This window comes from Cucurbita moschata, unplaced genomic scaffold (assembly GCF_002738365.1).
Source record: "Cucurbita moschata cultivar Rifu unplaced genomic scaffold, Cmos_1.0 Cmo_Scf00007, whole genome shotgun sequence".
In the NCBI taxonomy this organism is placed as follows: domain Eukaryota; kingdom Viridiplantae; phylum Streptophyta; class Magnoliopsida; order Cucurbitales; family Cucurbitaceae; genus Cucurbita; species Cucurbita moschata.
In genome coordinates, this window is record NW_019268523.1 from 905,935 (window position 1) to 923,265 (window position 17,331).

General features: G+C 35.5%; 2 protein-coding genes across 5 annotated transcripts in view; both read right to left on the reverse strand.

The window, feature by feature from the left end:
• Nucleotides 1-268: 268 nt before the first annotated feature.
• Nucleotides 269-2,525, reverse strand: LOC111445453 (cytokinin hydroxylase-like). 2 transcript variants are annotated; one of them, XM_023083844.1, is made up of 5 exons: nucleotides 2,126-2,525; nucleotides 1,820-2,046; nucleotides 1,480-1,721; nucleotides 879-1,236; nucleotides 269-792 (listed from the first exon to the last, which is right to left on the reverse strand). In XM_023083844.1, the coding sequence occupies exons 1-5, from the start codon at nucleotides 2,415-2,417 to the stop codon at nucleotides 373-375; spliced, it is 1,539 nt and encodes a 512-aa protein (XP_022939612.1). In that variant the 5' UTR covers nucleotides 2,418-2,525; the 3' UTR covers nucleotides 269-372. The 2 variants fall into 2 exon arrangements, with proteins under 2 accessions (XP_022939612.1, XP_022939611.1); XM_023083843.1 differs by having other exon boundaries at nucleotides 879-1,260.
• Nucleotides 2,526-3,172: 647 nt separating this feature from the next.
• LOC111445452 (protein SWEETIE) overlaps nucleotides 3,173-17,331 on the reverse strand; it is a 36,188-nt gene continuing 22,029 nt past the window's right edge. Inside the window, exons 28-49 of one of the 3 annotated variants that reach the window (XM_023083842.1) lie at nucleotides 17,107-17,206; nucleotides 16,934-16,990; nucleotides 16,772-16,839; nucleotides 15,012-15,105; nucleotides 14,450-14,676; nucleotides 11,782-11,926; nucleotides 11,625-11,693; nucleotides 11,235-11,291; nucleotides 10,957-11,043; nucleotides 10,754-10,882; nucleotides 10,024-10,227; nucleotides 9,479-9,931; nucleotides 8,680-8,745; nucleotides 7,804-7,901; nucleotides 7,612-7,696; nucleotides 7,272-7,410; nucleotides 5,882-6,189; nucleotides 5,661-5,795; nucleotides 5,176-5,343; nucleotides 4,966-5,091; nucleotides 3,737-4,268; nucleotides 3,173-3,697 (exon numbers count right to left, since the gene is read on the reverse strand). In XM_023083842.1, the coding sequence (XP_022939610.1) occupies nucleotides 3,495-3,697; nucleotides 3,737-4,268; nucleotides 4,966-5,091; nucleotides 5,176-5,343; nucleotides 5,661-5,795; nucleotides 5,882-6,189; nucleotides 7,272-7,410; nucleotides 7,612-7,696; nucleotides 7,804-7,901; nucleotides 8,680-8,745; nucleotides 9,479-9,931; nucleotides 10,024-10,227; nucleotides 10,754-10,882; nucleotides 10,957-11,043; nucleotides 11,235-11,291; nucleotides 11,625-11,693; nucleotides 11,782-11,926; nucleotides 14,450-14,676; nucleotides 15,012-15,105; nucleotides 16,772-16,839; nucleotides 16,934-16,990; nucleotides 17,107-17,206 (3,550 nt within the window). In that variant the 3' untranslated portion in view covers nucleotides 3,173-3,494. Of the gene's footprint in view, nucleotides 4,269-4,965; nucleotides 5,092-5,175; nucleotides 5,344-5,660; nucleotides 5,796-5,881; nucleotides 6,190-7,271; nucleotides 7,411-7,611; nucleotides 7,697-7,803; nucleotides 7,902-8,679; nucleotides 8,746-9,478; nucleotides 9,932-10,023; nucleotides 10,228-10,753; nucleotides 10,883-10,956; nucleotides 11,044-11,234; nucleotides 11,292-11,624; nucleotides 11,694-11,781; nucleotides 11,927-14,449; nucleotides 14,677-15,011; nucleotides 15,106-16,771; nucleotides 16,840-16,933; nucleotides 16,991-17,106; nucleotides 17,207-17,331 lie in introns of all 3 variants that reach the window. The other 2 variants (XM_023083841.1, XM_023083840.1) reach the window with 2 other exon arrangements.

Genomic DNA, 17,331 nt, shown 5'->3' on the forward strand with positions numbered 1-17,331 from the left:
GTCTGCTATCGCCCAAACCCACCACTATTAGATATTGTTCATTTTGGCCCATTACATATACCTGTCAACTTCATAGTTTTAAAACGTGTCTATTAGGAAAAGATTCTCACACTCTTGTTGATATAAGTAATGACTTTCGGTTCTTGTAAGCATTTCTTAGTCATTTTATGATTAGAATATAGTTTCGATTTATTCATGTACCCCTCATTTACTCGGGTGTCGTAATTAAAATTTTAATTTTGAGCCCGACCCATTTTTGGGAAAGAGTGTAAGAAGCCATATTTTTGTTATTTATTGCTCAAAATACAACATTACAACTCTTTCTTTCTTTTCACTCTAGCAAAAACAGAAAGAGAGAGAGAACAAAATTGATCAAGTCAAAGGAGTCAAGCAAATTTGGACACCATATTTAGGCTTAACAGTGAGGACGACAACTGGTGCATGCCGATAGCTTGGTGATATCGTAAACCTAAACTTCGAGATGAGCATAGCCAATATGATCTTCGTTTCCATCAGAGCAAAGGCTTGGCCGACGCAATTGCGAGGCCCAGAAGCGAACGGGATGAACCCACCACAAGTAAACGCCTTGGAGCTCCCAAATCTCTCCGGGTTAAACTCATTGGCATCCTTCCCCCAAATCTCCTCGCTGTGGTGTATCGCCACCACCGGAATCCACACCGACAGCCCTTTCGGGATCTCCAAATCTCCCAGCTTTATATCCTCAAACGCCATCCGGGGAAGAATGCTCGCCGGCGGGTACAGCCTTAACGACTCATTAATCACCATACCCAACTGGAAAAAGCTCCAAAAATTCATTATTTATACCGAAAAAGATTGAAATCTTGAGAGCTCTTAAACAGGGGAAGTTTCAGAAGTACCAGAGGAAGCTTGGAGAGATGGTGGAGCGAGGGGGTCTGTGAGTTGCAAACCGCGTTGAGCTCGGCTCGAACCCTGTCCTGCCATGATGGGTTGGTGGCTAATAGCATTATGGTCCATGTGAGAAGAAGGGCGGTGGTTTCATGGCCGGCGAAGAAGAACGTCTTGCATTCGTCCATTATGATCTGTAAATTTAAACTTAAACCGTTCCCATTTTTTTTCTTCTGCATTTCGTTTAGTAACATTCCCAATAAATCGTTTCCGTATGAACTGCTTCGCCCAATCTCCACGCCGTCCTTTCTGCTCTGTATTATCTCCATTAATAACCCCTCCACTTTCCCCTTCAATGCCTTTATCTCTCTGTTATACTTGCTTGGAAAAAACCTGTAATTATTAGTTTTAATCAAATTTTAATTTCATGGGTTTTAATTTAATCTCTGTTTAAAACCCATTAAACATTTTTATTCAAAAAAAGTGGAGAGAGAAAGGATTATTCAGGAGAGAGAGAGAGAACAGAGAGAGAGAAACAGAGAGAAACAGGGAGAAACAGAGAGAGAAACAGAGAGAAACAGAGAGAGAGAGAGAGAGAGAGAGAGAGGTTACCGGCTACCGGGAAGGCAGAGGTGGCGGCTGGCCTGAGCACAGAGATGTTGTAAAACGGTGAGTAAATGGAAGATTTGTTTACCCTTTTCGTAGCTGCTTTCAAACTCGGTTCGGGAAATTATATCGGCGGTGAGTCTGGTCATATACTCGCCGATTTCGAATTCGGATCGCCCCGATTTTACCTCATTTTCTAATGATTGAAGCATCTCCCTAGTACACTCTACCATGTACCCTGCGTAACTCTGCTCGACCAAAAAAAAAAAAACAAAAGAAATCACTAAAATTCAAACATATATATATATGTATATATGTATGTATGTATGTATGTGAATGAAGGGACCTTGAGGCGGTCACCGACGAAAGCGGGGGCGACGATATGGCGTTGATGGAACCAATTGGGGCCGTTGGCCATTAAGAGACCACGGCCAATGAAGTGCTTAGAGCCCTGTTGTTGGAGCCAGGACTTGCCGGAGACAGAGCTGTATTTGGACAACAGCTCTTTGATCAAATGGGTTTCTGTGAGACACATTCTGGGTTCAATTCCGTTCCAGAAGATGAATCTCTTACCTGAGGAAAATTAAAAATTAATGGAGTTTTATGGTGTGAAAATGATAGAAGAGAATGAATGGGTAATAAAGGAGCGTACCGAATTGGGCGGACCAGGCGAGGTAGTGGGGGAGGAGGCGGGGGACGAGGTCGTGGGAGATGGAGGGCATGTCGGAGGAGGTGGACTTGGAGAGGAGGGCGGCGACGTCGAGGATGTTGCCGAGGAGAGGGCGGGGCTTGGGGCCACGCACGCCTTGCTTAGCCATCTTCCTCATGATGCGCCTGGGAGTGAGCCAGTAGCAGGAGAGGGTGTGGTACAATAAAGAGAAGATGCAAAACGACGTCGCTGCAAATGCGAGAGTTGTAAGAAGCAGGGCCAACATGATGGCCATCGCCGCCACAGACCGGCTGGTTAGTAATTACAACACTTCAATTGGTGGCAGAGAGAGAGGCAGAGAGAGAGAGAGAGGCGGAGAGAGAGAGAGACAGAGGAGGAGGAAGTGGAGAAGAGAGAATGAGAAAGAAAGAAGGAAACACATGCATATATAAATTGGCATCACATCTCGTGTGCAGTTTTCTCGTGGGCCCCACTTTCCAACCGTTTTTTTAATATATTTTGAAATTTTTTAATATTATAACTCTCTAATTTATTTTTTTTATTTTGTGTTTTAACTATTTAACATATTTTAAAATTTGCTTGGGAACATTGCATTTGTCAGAAGATTTGAATTGTTTTAATTCGAGAAAATTCTCATATTTTTAAACCCCTTAATTATTATTCAATCTTGCAGGCCAGTGGATCCCAATGGCATCTCTCTGCTCTCTTTTGGGTTTGTTTAATTGGATTTTTTTTTTTAATTATTGAAATTAACTCAGATTCATACGGAATAGATCAAAATTGTGTCGTTTTCCCTCTCATTCGAAGAAAATATTTTTGAATTTTAAGCTAAATTTCAAAAAGAAGATCTTGTTTTTGAAGTTACTATGAATCATTGAAATTAAACTGAGCAGTACCATTTCAATTTATTATATTATGAGAATCGTGATATAACCATATTTAGTTCAACAATATTTACATAATGAGCGGGTTTAAGTCTTTATAAATTCATTCTTAATCATAATGAACTGTTTTGTTTAAGCTCAATGTATGAAAAAATGTAAATAAATTCTCAAAGTACACCATTGTTTTTGCGTCCCTTTTTACAAAATTATAAATGAATGGCACGAGTAACCTAAGTAAACTCGACTCAAATATCTCAACCGGTTGAAGCCAACACAATCTTAGGATGGAACTTACGAGAGAGTCCATATAAGTACCCCTTTCTATAAGAACTCATCTTTCATGTAATAAAACTATTAAAGGGGAAAAAACCACCAAACATTTAACCTACAAACATGATGGTAGTATCTTCAATTCTATTGTAAGCCTGAAAACTGGCTCAACTATAACAATGATTCTATATTGGTGATCATAAACTGTCATTTCTCTGTTCATCGTCAACACTCGACGTTTTAACCACAGTATCCTTTTCCTTACCTTCATATTCTCCGACATGATCATTATCTGCATTGTTGTCGAGTATTTCACGATCTGAAGGCATCAGCTCGGTTTGGTTTTCTGGGCTTTCGTCGACTGGTTTATGATCCTCCAAGGAATTGACTGTAGCAGAATCTTCTACAACTTCAGCTAGTTGAAGTTGAGATGATACTTGTTCAGTCATTTGGCTTCGTTTTTGTCCTGGCAAAGTTTCTTTTTCTATGGCATGTTCCTCACCACTTTCTTGATCACCGACTCCTTGCATTCCGCTCCTCTCGCCAATTAGATCTCCGTCTGAAGATCTCTGACCTGTTGAAGATATAGACATTGATACTTCTTCACTGGTTTCTCCATGTTCAATCGGAAGGGAAGTAGGGTCTTCCATGCTAACGCTAGGACTACTACTTTCAAGAACTGAGTCCTCAACTTCACGAGATTCTGCGACATTATCGGTTATTACTTCTCGTGTGGAAGCAGGAAAAGACTGGAAGGTATCCCAGTCATCGTCATCCTCATCCTCATCCTCATCCTCATCATGTTCAATGACAGTTACAGGATTGCTTTCAGTGCTGGCCTCAGCCGTATGTGGCGGGGAAACTTTCTCTCTATTCACCTCAATCGCTGGTGCTCTTATCTGCAGAATTGGTGTTGAGAGATTCTTCTGAGTTGGGTTTTGATCTTGTGTGACCGAAGCACGGATAACCCCCTGAGACCAGACAACTATTCTTTGTTAGTCAAATGAGTATTGCCACAAAAAATGCCACTGAAATCTGTTTCACATTAAATATTTAAATATGGTGAAACTTTTCGTTAAAATACTTTTAAGCGCATATATCAAGTTCAATTCTTTGGAAGCATAAGAATATATGCACCTTATTCATAAATGCAATTTGTGGATACCGTACTTGAAAGGGGAACCAGAATAATTTTACTGATCATAGACTAACCTTTCCGAAAAGGCTGACAGTGCATATTCTGTTAATCTTAGAATACATGTTTTGATAATAAAACTTGAGAGATGAGATGGCATCTAAACCTGTTTTTTCTTCATCCGTACAACTTCGTCTTACTACATTTGGTTCCAAAGAAAACCGGTAAATCCTAATTAGGTGACCACTATGATTTGAACTCATTCCTTCTCTAAATCATTTATTCTCGTAACCCCAATTTGACCACTAGACCAACTCCATGATGGTTGATGTTAATTCAACCATTTGTTGTATACGAGAGAGAATCGGGATCTTCTTCAGGATGAGCATCAGCCAAAGTGACTCGGAGGAATTGCTAGTAGCATTGTTGTTTTCATGTCAAAATTTAGATGCAAACATACTTCGTTTGCGCTATCACTCACTATATATGCCAAAAAAAGATAAAGGCGTCCATACAAAAAAGATACAAGTTACCTGTAGTTGTTGCCGATGCATCACTGGCATTGACAGTATAACATCCTTGAAAATAACAGCAGAGGAAGGTATCTGAGCAAGATGAGAAACAAGCTTTATTGCTGTGCTTCTCAATTCATCGAGTTCCTATCAATAAGTAACTTTAATGCATCAGAGAGGGTAGATTCTTTAAGCTAGAGCTTTCAGACTTGGTTGATTCAGTTTGCTTACCTTAGCATTAGAGCTTGCAGAGGCAGAGAAAATCATGACTACGGCTTCTAAAAGCAGATTCATAAACGTTTTCTGGCATTCACTGACATTGGACAGTGTTTGTAGAAGCACTAAGAATCTCAAGCACTCAATCGCGATCCCTATCGACTCTTTAGTTATTGGTTTCTGCTAAATATGAGAACGAAAGAGCTCGCATCAGTTCATCAAGTCAGTTATGAAAGATAAGAAGATACTAGAAAATAAAATTAATGTATTTCGACTATATATTATGAATCAAATACAAGGTCTTCTAGAAGAAAAACCATGTACCAATAAGGAAACAAAATATTATAACTGATAAATATACACCTAATACATAAAAATACAAAAATATAATAGAAATCCAACATTTTATTTAAATATGATTTTAGAGGGCAAATAAATTAGAGGTTAACTTACAGTTGCTAAATTACCCTCTAAATAATGTGAAGTACAAAATAAAGTACCTTCAGAACCATATCGATGGTCGCCAAAACGTCTCCAATGAGTTCCCCAACAAAGAACAGAAGGAAAGCTTTTTCTTCGTTACTTGTGTATTTTTGGGTCATGCCTTTTAGTACTTGCAACCCAATTGCCTGAACCTGAGGAAAAGAAGCTTCTATCACCCAATTTTCTTCCATTGTAATTTTGTCAACTGTTGCAGAAATTCACTTTGTATAATATTTACCTGCGAATTTGAATCATGAAGCACGTTTCTGATGCATTCAGTTCCATATTTGAAAACAGAAAAACATACTCTCTCAATCTCTTTATCCTCTTCAAGACACGCAGCAAGATAAACCGGCTTTCCCAGTGAAATAATTTGCTCTAGAGAAAAAGCAAGCTTTACTTGCAGTAGTCTCTGGAGCTTGGAGCTTTTGTTCTTAACCAAATGAATGCCCTCAACACAATTGTTGCACAAATCCACAACCAAACTCATACAGGTTCCAAGAAGCATGTTAGAATGAAGACTCTCCTCGCCGAGCTTGATTCTATCTGCAATATGAATATTTTTAAATTTTAAGCAACCACTTCATAAAAAATTCTCCCATTCAAATTAAGAGCCTTAAGCTAAAAACAAAGTTTAATCCTAAAAACGTTTTTAACAAGAAGACATTAGGCGCGAGACGAAAAGAGGTAGATAATTGTCAATTCAATCAGGTATTCGCTGAAAATACCCCGAGTGCATGCAGACGATAAGAATGTAATATAATATAAGAAAAGAAAATAATACCTAAAGGAAGTCCTAAATGAGAAAAATCTTTCATTTCTCTTGATGAAAGCTCATTTTTTTATCAAAAAACAGATAAGAATATATATACCTAAAGGAAGCCTGTCCCTTCAAAGTAAGAGAGAAAATCACCACTAAGTCAGAGAGTTATTGAACCTATCTTTATTTTTCAACAAGCAGGGTAAAAACCTAGGTAAAGACCAGAGAGTTTTCCACTCTTCCAACGTCAACTATCTCTCTGATACTCATATTCATCATATATTAATAGCGAGTTTGGGACATGTTGAAAAAATATTTTTAAATGAAAACACATTGGGAAGGAAAATTAAGGGATTTTATCTGCTTTTATTATTTCTCAAACCATTGAAAATTTTCAGAAGTGCTTTCGATTGATTAAACTTAAAAGAACATTTTACTGCTCTTTAAAATTTAGCTAAACACTATCAGTTCTTAACAAGCACTTTTAGTCAACCCCAAGAACTTTAAAAGACATGCCAAAGACACTCTGACTTTCATGCGTTTCTCACATACATCACATCGTTAAGTTAAAAGAGTGAACCCGCCCAATCTAACAATCTAAGCCCCTCCTCCCTTAACACTTTTTCACTAATAAATGCATTGCACGTACAACTGGTGGCTTATATGAGATTCTATAATATTTGTCCAATTTAAAGTTTTACTAAGAGAATTGTAGTATGGGACGTTTCTACAACAAACAAAAATAATTTCTAACGATAATTACAAAATTACAACATAAAGGGAAAAGGACGCAACTCATTTGTAACTGATTTGGATATAAAAGTTCTTTGACAACCTTTACAATGAGTTATAACTTCCAAAAGCTTACCTTGGATAAGTTTCTCTAATATACGGCCAAAGGACCTAATAAAGTCATTTACTTTAGATAAGCAGAATTCAGTCGACGTGTTCCTGAAGTATTTCAGTCCAATGGAGTAAAAGGCCAGCAGCAAAGATAGTATTTGTTTCTGCATGCCAAAAAAAAAAAAAAAAAAAGCTATTCAAACAAAATAACTGATATAATGTAAATATCCTAAGGAATCTGATATCCCAATTCAATATATTCCTAAAATAAAGTATCTTTCCGAATATATAAATTGAATAGAAACTTCATCAGAGAAATGTAATATTCAATGAATAGAGTAGACATAAATCATCGGCTTACCTACCTTAAATTCAAAACGCTCCATGAGTACCTTTACGGTAAGAAATAATGATGATATCAAATCCTCCCAATGTGGATGATCTAGCTGTCTAGAATTCATAATGGACAACAAGAGGATGAAACATATCATCAGTTTGGCAGCACACAAAGTCTATTTAAATTTTAATAAGCATTATATTGTACTATTTCATATCACCTCTGATACATTCGAAAAAGGAAAGCCAGACATAATTCCAATGCCAGGTAAGCAAAGTCTTCCTTTTGAAGAAAACTTTCAGGGCAGTTCTGAACAATCTGATTGAAGAAAGCCACAAAAGAATTGGCATGAATTGTACACATATTCTGAAGAGACAAGATGCATGCGTTTTTGGCTTAAGAAGTAACAACCTTGAAATTGGCATTACTAACCCTAATTCACTCAGCACTTTTATGAGAAAGAAAAGTCAAGAAAATCTAAACAACGCTTACAATTCATAAACGTGATCTATAAATTATGGACTCAAATTGTTCTTTAACAGTATTTCAAAAAATAATTTGATAGATCTGCAAGAAAAATTGACCAGGGAAATGGAAATAGTGAGCACAATGCACATACAGACAACAACAGCTCAGGCTGGACAGGCATTCATTTGTTAAAACTAGGAAAAAAACCCAAAAAAATTTCATTCAAATGATTTTGAACTTTTGGTACCTAAAAGTTCTTAACATTAAATTTAAAGTTACAAAATCAATTGGTTTTTTTTTGGGCACAGTTTTTTTTTTTTTTTGTTAAAAGATTATAATGTAGGTTGTTTTACCAAATCTTTTAGCTTCTTAGAATGTCAGTCAACCACAATTTTCATAATATTTGAAGTTGGTGTTATCAAATTCATATATCATCCATTAAATATCTTAAAAAATTGAAAATTTGTTTTTGAGTCAGATATGCCCTAAAACAATTTCCTACCAAGTATTAGTGCATAGTCCTAAGTTTCACCATCAGTCCGTGTTGCTAAGGCGTACAGTTCTTATAAGAATCAATATATTTCCATATTCAAAATTGGCATACTTGGAAAAGCATAATGATCTTTACCTGGGACAGTACAGACACTGCAAGAGAATTCCAAGAAATATCCAAGAACGTGTAATATGAGAAAACCTACATGAGACAATCAGTATAAATTAATAAAACATTAATTCATAATCATAAAAGAATCGTAGTAAGAGAATGAAAATCTACATGTCGTAAATCAACAGCACAGGACAAGAAAATCAATGCATAATCATAATGATCGATACTAATTATAGAAGCAGCATCATCTAGCAAGCACCCCGAGATGAAATCCTTGTTCATCATTGTTCAAATAAAATAAAGAACTGCAATTCAAATTTTCACAGCCGAGAGCACAATAAATGCTACTCCATGCCCAATAATCAAAGCATCTAAAAAGAATAAGAGAATCAGTATAGCTAACATTCACAACACAGCAGAGACAAACAGATGCCTTAAATGTTATCAGCTTAGAATTCGGAGAATTTGCAGGTACAAAATTGGCGTTTCTGACTCAGAAGAGCAATGATCAGACATTCATAATCCTAATCGGCATGAAACATAGTGGTGATTTAAAGCATGCCAAACCTGATCACCACTTCCTAAGGGCATGGAGTTATTCCATGATTCCAAATATTCTCATGAACAAGAAAATTATAATGTACATCTACGAAGTAGATGGGACATAAGAAAATTGATATTCAGTAGACTAAAATTTAATATCAAATGAAACAGTAGCTAGACATTCACAAACAAGCCTCACAAATTAAAAGATATTTCTATCTTGAAAAATTTTGGATCATTATTCTTTTAGGATAAAAGGAACCAGTATAGAATGCACCTGAAGAAGCTCTATGCAGATATCGACTGTAAGAAATCCAGCCGTACAGAATTTTACTGTTGATAAAGACTGGAGAACGGGCAGTACAATTTCATAGAGTTTTAGTTCTATAGAATTAGTAGTTTCCACTGGAGAGTCTTCAACAACACTTGCTGCAGTAGAAGGTGATGTTATTTTCTGTTCCCCAAGAGGATGACGTCCACGAAACAGAGAAAAAAGAGCAAAGCTCCATAAAAATCGATATTCTTTAGATTCCAGTTCAACCATGCTATATCCAGATAAAAAGTTGTTTTCTAATGCATTATTAAGAGATGAATTTGCAATCTCATCAAGGTTCACTGGAATTGCGTCCAGTGCAATTGCCTGCAAAATAACTGGCCAAGATTCCTCTAATGAAATCTGTAACTTCGATATAACCAGAGGTGATTGAATTCCATCGAGAAATGGATTCCACTGCAAGAAATTTGTGCAAAAGGTGAGATGGGAGAAAAGAAACAAAAATTAATATCAGCAAATGGTAAACTAATTTATATTATACTGCTCACTTTTTTCTTGGGATGCATGAATAAGCCGGTATGGGCGTAATCCATTAGAACCCCGATCCAGTGCTTTCCCAAAATATTGGAACTCTTTGAAAACCATGGTAACAGGGCTAGATACTCGTTTGAAACTTCACTCTGGTGTCTCCTCAAAAGTGCATATGTGTAACATTTGAGAGAGGCATGTGCAGCCAGAAGTCTAACCTTAATCTATATTTCATAGTTCATAAATTCTTAGTAAGAAATATTATAGGTTAAAAAATAGTTTTGGTCCTATACTTTCACTACCGTAACAATTTAGTCCCCAAACTTTATATAAAATTATACTTGTTGTCCGTTCAAAATTGTAATCACTTACTCTCTAAACTTATAGGTAAAAATTTAATCCTAGTGTGAAAAATCTCATCAAAATAAGATGTATTTTTTAATATGTAACAATTTAGTCAATTCAGTTTATAAGCACATATAGTCTCTAATTAATTTACTGATCTAGTATGCAAAAAATATCATTCAATTTTAACAACATTTTTCATGATAAGAACTAAATAAAAGAAATGTTTATTTTGGTTTGAATATAGTATATGAAGAACTCAATCACTACAAACTAAAGTTTAGGGACTAAAAGCATAACTGTTTTGAAACTATAGAGACCAAAAGTATTATTTCCAATATTAAATAAGAAAGAAGTTCCAGCAAAGTTCAGGGGGAAAGAAAGCAAAAGAACAATCGAATATACCTTGCATGAGACCCATTCAGCAAAAGAAGGATAATAAAGTTCCTTGAAGTCATTCAATAGCCGTGATATCAATGAAAAAATGCGCTTAACAGCAATTTGATCACCATCAATTATTCCACTCGTTAGGATCTACACATGTATGAAAGCCCGTTAGCTTGACAGAAAGTAAATTTCAAAGAAAATGAAGATGTAAATGTTCTAACCTTAGTGGCCAGCAGCAGTCCGGCCTCCAAAAGAATAGGGCCAGAAGATGTATCCAAGGCAGAGCGAACTGCAGATACTAATTGGGCCTATAATTCAAATGGGAAACAGAACTTCAGATGATCAATGAATAACAAACCACATCAAGAAATATCATTCATTAATGGGCTATGACATTGATAGACAGCATCAAATGCTAATGCTGAAATGGTCCAAATACAAGTGTGCGTGCACGCACGTGTATAGAGAAAAATAAAAACCAAAACAGAAAGAGAAGCACCTGATATTGCTCCAATAGAAGGTGATCCGGAAGCTCAGGATCAGCTATGTGTTCAAACTGTATTGACAAAACACAAGATATACAACACTCTCAAAACAAGAACTCACAAGGAATTAATATATTTATTGACCCAAGAAATACATGTGTGCGCATATGCATGTGGCTTCATTTCATTTCGAAGAGAAAAAATAAAAAAACTTATAGGGAACTAAATATTCTTTTTTAGGACCAAGGCTAGTAGAAAACCCTAATAGGTTTCCACAAACAAATAATAAAACATAAATCAGGGGGGAAAATCCAAATGATCAGTTTAGCACCTGATAAGCAAGTGATACAAAAAGAAAAGAGAGATAAATAGAGTACATTTGACACGCAAAGTTGTAAGCGTACCTTATCAATAATCAAACTTAGGAGTCCAACACCAATTGGCTTCATACTTTCAAATTGAATTGTGCTAATCTATAACCAAGAAATTTGACTATGAGATCTACTTAAGACATAAATTCTAATTAACATAACCATATATATGTAACATCATATGTAGCACCTGATAAGCAAGTGAAATAAGCTCTTGCACATGAAGGACTAGCCAATCACCAGAGCTAGGTCCATTAGGCAATTGATTCATTGCTAAATAAAGATCAAAATGAGCTGCATTCTTTCCAACTGCGCCAGGTAGATGACTGAGACACCTGTAAAACAACAGAATTTTGGTTTTAATTTGATAAAAAGAAAATTAACAATTTGCAGTAACCAATAATTACAGTTTTATCATGGATCACTGACTGAAGAAATGCCCAGTGGCAAGTGATGTAATTATTCACCTTTTTTTAAAAAGAACCTGAGATGTATTAATCACAAAAAGCACAACCTAGGGGCAGAGGGGCGAGGAGCCTCCCTCCCAAACTAAACCTATAATGACACAGACTCCAAAATTTGGAGGATCTGAGCTAGGCTATAATACCCAAAAAAAAAAAAAAAAAAAGAAGAAGAAGAAGAAGAAGAGAGAGAGAGAGAGAGGGAAAAGAAAAAAGAAAAAAGAAAAAAAATCCTGTGTCTAAGACTCCAGATCAAGGGCGTAACTTGTACAAGGTAAAAAAAATCACAAATAAGTAATGGATTTATCGTAAAAAATCCTTCTGATTCGTTATTTCCAGAGCCCCCACACAAGCAAGTGATGTAATTATTCTCAGTGAAAAGAAATTCAAATTTCTAACAGAATTGATGAAGCATCTCTAGTTGTATAGGTGAAAAAGCATATACACATACATCAAAACAAATAAATTCTCCTTTCACTTCTTTTTTATTCTGAAGATATCCATTCTCCTTGCGTAAAGTCACTAATTCCCCAAGTGTGTCATATTTTCAACAAGATCCAAGTTTGATTAAGCTTCTCTCCATTCTTATGTCTATAAGGCAACAAAAGTAACGAGTGACATTTGAAAAAGTGAAAGGCTAAGAATGTGTGCTCCATTCATACCAACTTATTTTTCAATGCATTCCTTGTTTTACAAATCATTTTAATCTTTAAATTGTAAGTGGAGATTTCATCTTATTATGAAAAGATAAGTGGAGCAAGAAGTTTACATTGGATCACATTTTTGGCCTTTATAAGTTATTTTATAGAAAAATAAAGAATACTATCATCAAAGGAGTCGGAAGTTTGAAAAAGATTTGAACATGTTCTAAGGGAACCAAGTGCATCATAATAACATGTTTTTTTTTTAACAAGAAACAATTTTTCAATATTTTCTTTTTTAACCAGAAACGACACCTTTCATTGATATAATGAAAAGAGATTAATGCTCAAAAGATATAAATTCCACAAGGGAGTAAAATCAAAACAGTAAATAGAGAGAATTACAATGAAAAGTTGAAGGCATTCTGATTGAAGGAGAAATCAACAAAAGACTAAGAAAAAGAACATGAAAAATCCCTGAGATGAGCCAAAGCAAAGCAATTTATCGAAGGGAGAAGCCTGATATGGAAAATCCTTTGATTTCTTTTGAACCAGAATGAAAAGATTTAACAATTTTCAATGAATTGATAAAAAGATATAATAAGATCAATGAAATAAACTCCCACTGGGAGAGAAAAGAAAAACACCCAGCCAAAAAAAAAAAAAAAAAAACAGCGCAAAACAGGCTCTCCAAGAACAAAAGGACACGGCAAACAAAGATCCCCAAACAATGAAAGAAGAAAACTCCACAAGGATAGCCACAGCCACAAGGAGCAAGGCACCATAGCCAACACGAAGGAACCTCCGAGGAAAAGCCACCAAACTGACAACCCAAGAACCAAAAGCAGAAAGACCACAAATGAGGCTATCAAAAGAAAACTGCAGCAAGTAAAAATGAAGTAGAAACAAAGAAATCAAGAAGTTTCCAGTAGAACCCCTCAGAACATGAAAACTATTTTTTAGGCTTAACATCATAAAAAGAAGTCCTGGATTCTGTACCATATTGAAATAGATCTTCCTTTTAGTGGAAGGAGAACGAAAGCAGAACAACAAACTTGGCTCAGGAGACCTGAAAAAGGCATTGTCTCCTCGACAAGAGCTTAGGAAGTAAGGATCAATTGAAGGTGGAGGGGCCTCCAGACCATATGGCTCAAAGAACAAAGACCATCTTTGGGAAAGACTGAAAGAAAACTTTACAAAATCAAGGGATTATTTGATTCAAGAACAGTACGAAGGTTCCCAGTTATGCTGGATGTCTGTCTGGTTATGCATGCAGCTTCTCTGTAGGCATCTCCATTATTTCAGAATTAACTAATCAGTGATCGAAAATGAAAATTATTTCAAAGAAATATTAATTAACTCTGCCATTCAAAAATTCTGCAACAAAAAACTGACACTTCTACAAACAAATACATCAAAAAATTAGCAAACATCCCACCGGCCATTGAAACTTTTTTTTTTTTTTTTCTCTGAAAGAGGGTGGAGGGACAAGTATGTCTTCCAAGAATATCTCTAATACAAAAATAGTGGATTGCTGAAACTAAAAACTCTACGGAATACACAAAATTAAACAGTGATGGAAAAATGACCTTGATCCTTCCGGTGTCACTTTTAAGGAACATACCACTAGGCAATAAGACATAAACAAAAATTTCTCTTTTGAAAGGATCATACGAATAAAATATCAATACGGTTGACTACGCTGCATGCATCAAAAATTGTAACTGAAGATGGGAGAAAAAGTAAAGACACATACTCGGCAGCAAAAACTCTGGTTCGATATCTAAGGTGTTTATCCCTTTGAGTAATAGTATTGGAAGCCTCTAAAGTATGTCCTGGTATTGGAACTCTCTTGTGGCTAGAAACCATATTCTCATCATCATCTCCAACGTCCGACTTTATGTCACCATCTAGAGCATTTGAAGAATCTTTTTCTGAGTTGGAATTATACTCAATATTTATTCTTGTTGATGTAGCGAGCACCTGATCAATTCAGCAGTTAAATCAAGTGAATCATATATAGTGAATTGTTGAAAAATTACATTGATGTAAGTTGACTTCAAATGCCAAGGAGCATAGTTTATTTATCATGACCAAGATCCAAAAGCATGCCAAATTGACCTAAACTTGAAGAAACAATGTAATCTTTTATCTCATTACTGTGAAAAGATTAACAGTACAACGGAACGAGGGGAACCGATTATTTGAACAATGGCCCTCACACAAGGAAGTAAATAAGTCAATTACTTCAATGTTTACGAATTGAAAATGATGAAAAAAATAACATCACGTGAATTTGAGCAAGTAAAAGAACTTACAATATTTCGACATATTGCTATCCAGTGGGAAGGGCACGAAGGGCATGATGCATACAGTAAGCGCACGATTGTGGTCCGCACCATATTTGCAATGCTGCAAAAGTCACAAAACAATGGTAAGGAATCAAAGATGCCCGTAACATTTGATATCTATTTTTCCAAATTCATATTTTATATGAAAATATTTTATATAGTTATCTATATTAATGATGTTATTTTTGCAGGGATTTTTGATGTGGGAAGATTAATAACAGATAAGATTTTGTGGCACTTGATTTTTCTTTTGCTTCTTACATCTCTGAGGATAGAGGCTGTTAATGTTGTTTCCATTGGAGATTTATGGGCATTAATGACCCTCTCATCAAGTTATTGGCATCTATTCTTATCATGTATTTTGTAGTTAAATGATAGTTTTCTCTACAAGTCTGAAAATAGCTCCTTTTAAAGATAATGGATCTCTCTCCTCAAGGCGTTGGTTCGAATTTCAAAAGTTTCTTGGAAGAAGCCTTTTTTGTTTCTATCAAGGTAGTTTCTTGGAGAACTCAGCATTCAGAAATCCTTTTCCAAAAAATACTTCTACAGCTCTGTTGCAGTATATATGAGATGAAAGAAATAATGCGAATTTCAGGGATTTTTATGGGGTTTTTTTTTTTTTAATGATTTTATTCAGCTTACAGCCTCATATTGGAGGGCCTTATACAAAGATTTTTGCTAATGCACAACTTCTATAATCAACTTAGATTGAAGGTGTTTTGTTGGATCCCTCCCCCTCCATAGCAAGGGAACACCTTGTCTGCATGACTTTTCGGTGCTCCTTATGCCTGTTTGGAAGTCCCCGTTTCTTTTTCAGAACAAAAGAAATCATACATCTAAATCATTTTTCACCAAGATGTAAGATGTCCAACCATTTCAAGGATTGTGTTCCATAAGAAAATAATTTCACCAAGATGTAAGATGTCCAACTATATCAAGGATTGTGCTTCCATAAGAAAATAAAAGGTTTAAATATTATTTTGGTCCCTATATTTTTGGCTTAGTTCATTTTGGTCCTTATACATTCAATATGTCCATTTTGGTCTCTTGCTTTCAACCAAGTACTTTCAAAATATTTGTTTGCCCCCACAATTTTAAAAAGTGACCAATTTGGTCCCTACATTTCATTTTTATCTCATTTCTTTTGATCAATATGTTAGCATGAAACTTCATTCTCTAACTTCCTTAAAATGTAACCATAAATTTGTATTAAATGACTTCTATTGTGAATAAATTTGTGTTTGAATTTGTAAATAGGGACCAAAATGGTAACATTTTAAAAAAATTCAAAGACCAAGACAAATAGTTCGAACGTATTGAAATCAAAATGAACAAATATTAAGAGTATTGAAACCAAAATGAAACAAAGCCAAAAGTACAGAATCCAAAACAGTATTTGAACCAAAATAAAATAAGGAGGAAATTTAAATAATAAAAGAAAAACTAAATCAACAATCGCATAAAAAACATATAACAAAACAGCTAACTACTAGTAGAACAAATTGCACAGAGAAGCAGAGTTTCTTTTCAGTTTGATGTTCTTTTAATAGATTTAAGTCATTTTTTCTGCACATGCCTTGTACATGTAACCTGCCTGTTCAAACAGCAGAAGCAGATGTATCATAGCTAAACTTCAGAGGGAAAACAAGAAATCCTACTTAGAACAAAACCATAAAAAATTGGCCCTCAAAGTTTAGTCAACATGAAGAAATTCATTCATGGCTTACTTTGAATCAGTTTCTTCATCCAACATATGAAATAAGCTCTCCTCTATTTGCTCCTCGATGATTGGAACCTAAGAACAACATTTCATGAAGGATTCAAACCAGCCATAAAAATGGGGCAAAGAAAAGAAAAATAGGTAAAGTAATTAGGAAAAGAAAACATACTGGATCCTTTTCAATAAGATGCCGTAGAGTAGCTATAGCAAGATGTCGCAATGTTGGCTGCATTCTCAAAAGAAAAATAGTGCGAATGAGAGAGAGAGAAGATTAGGGAGTAGGGAGTAGGAATCCTAGACAAGAAATTCGGAAGTTCATTTCATAATCCAGAGGGTCAAAACCTGTTTAGAGACTAATGTTGGGAGAAGAACTTGCAAGTGGGTGCGCACAGAAACGGCTTGTGGAGCAAACAAAGCAAGTTGTTGTGTAAATCGGACACTCCTGCAGCAATAGCATGTGACAGACTATCATTGCCAACAAAAGGACAAACGTGAAAAAGAAAACAACTATTTGATTTTGGCCAAAGTTAATTGAACTTATGCATTTTGAATTTCAGAAAGAGGACG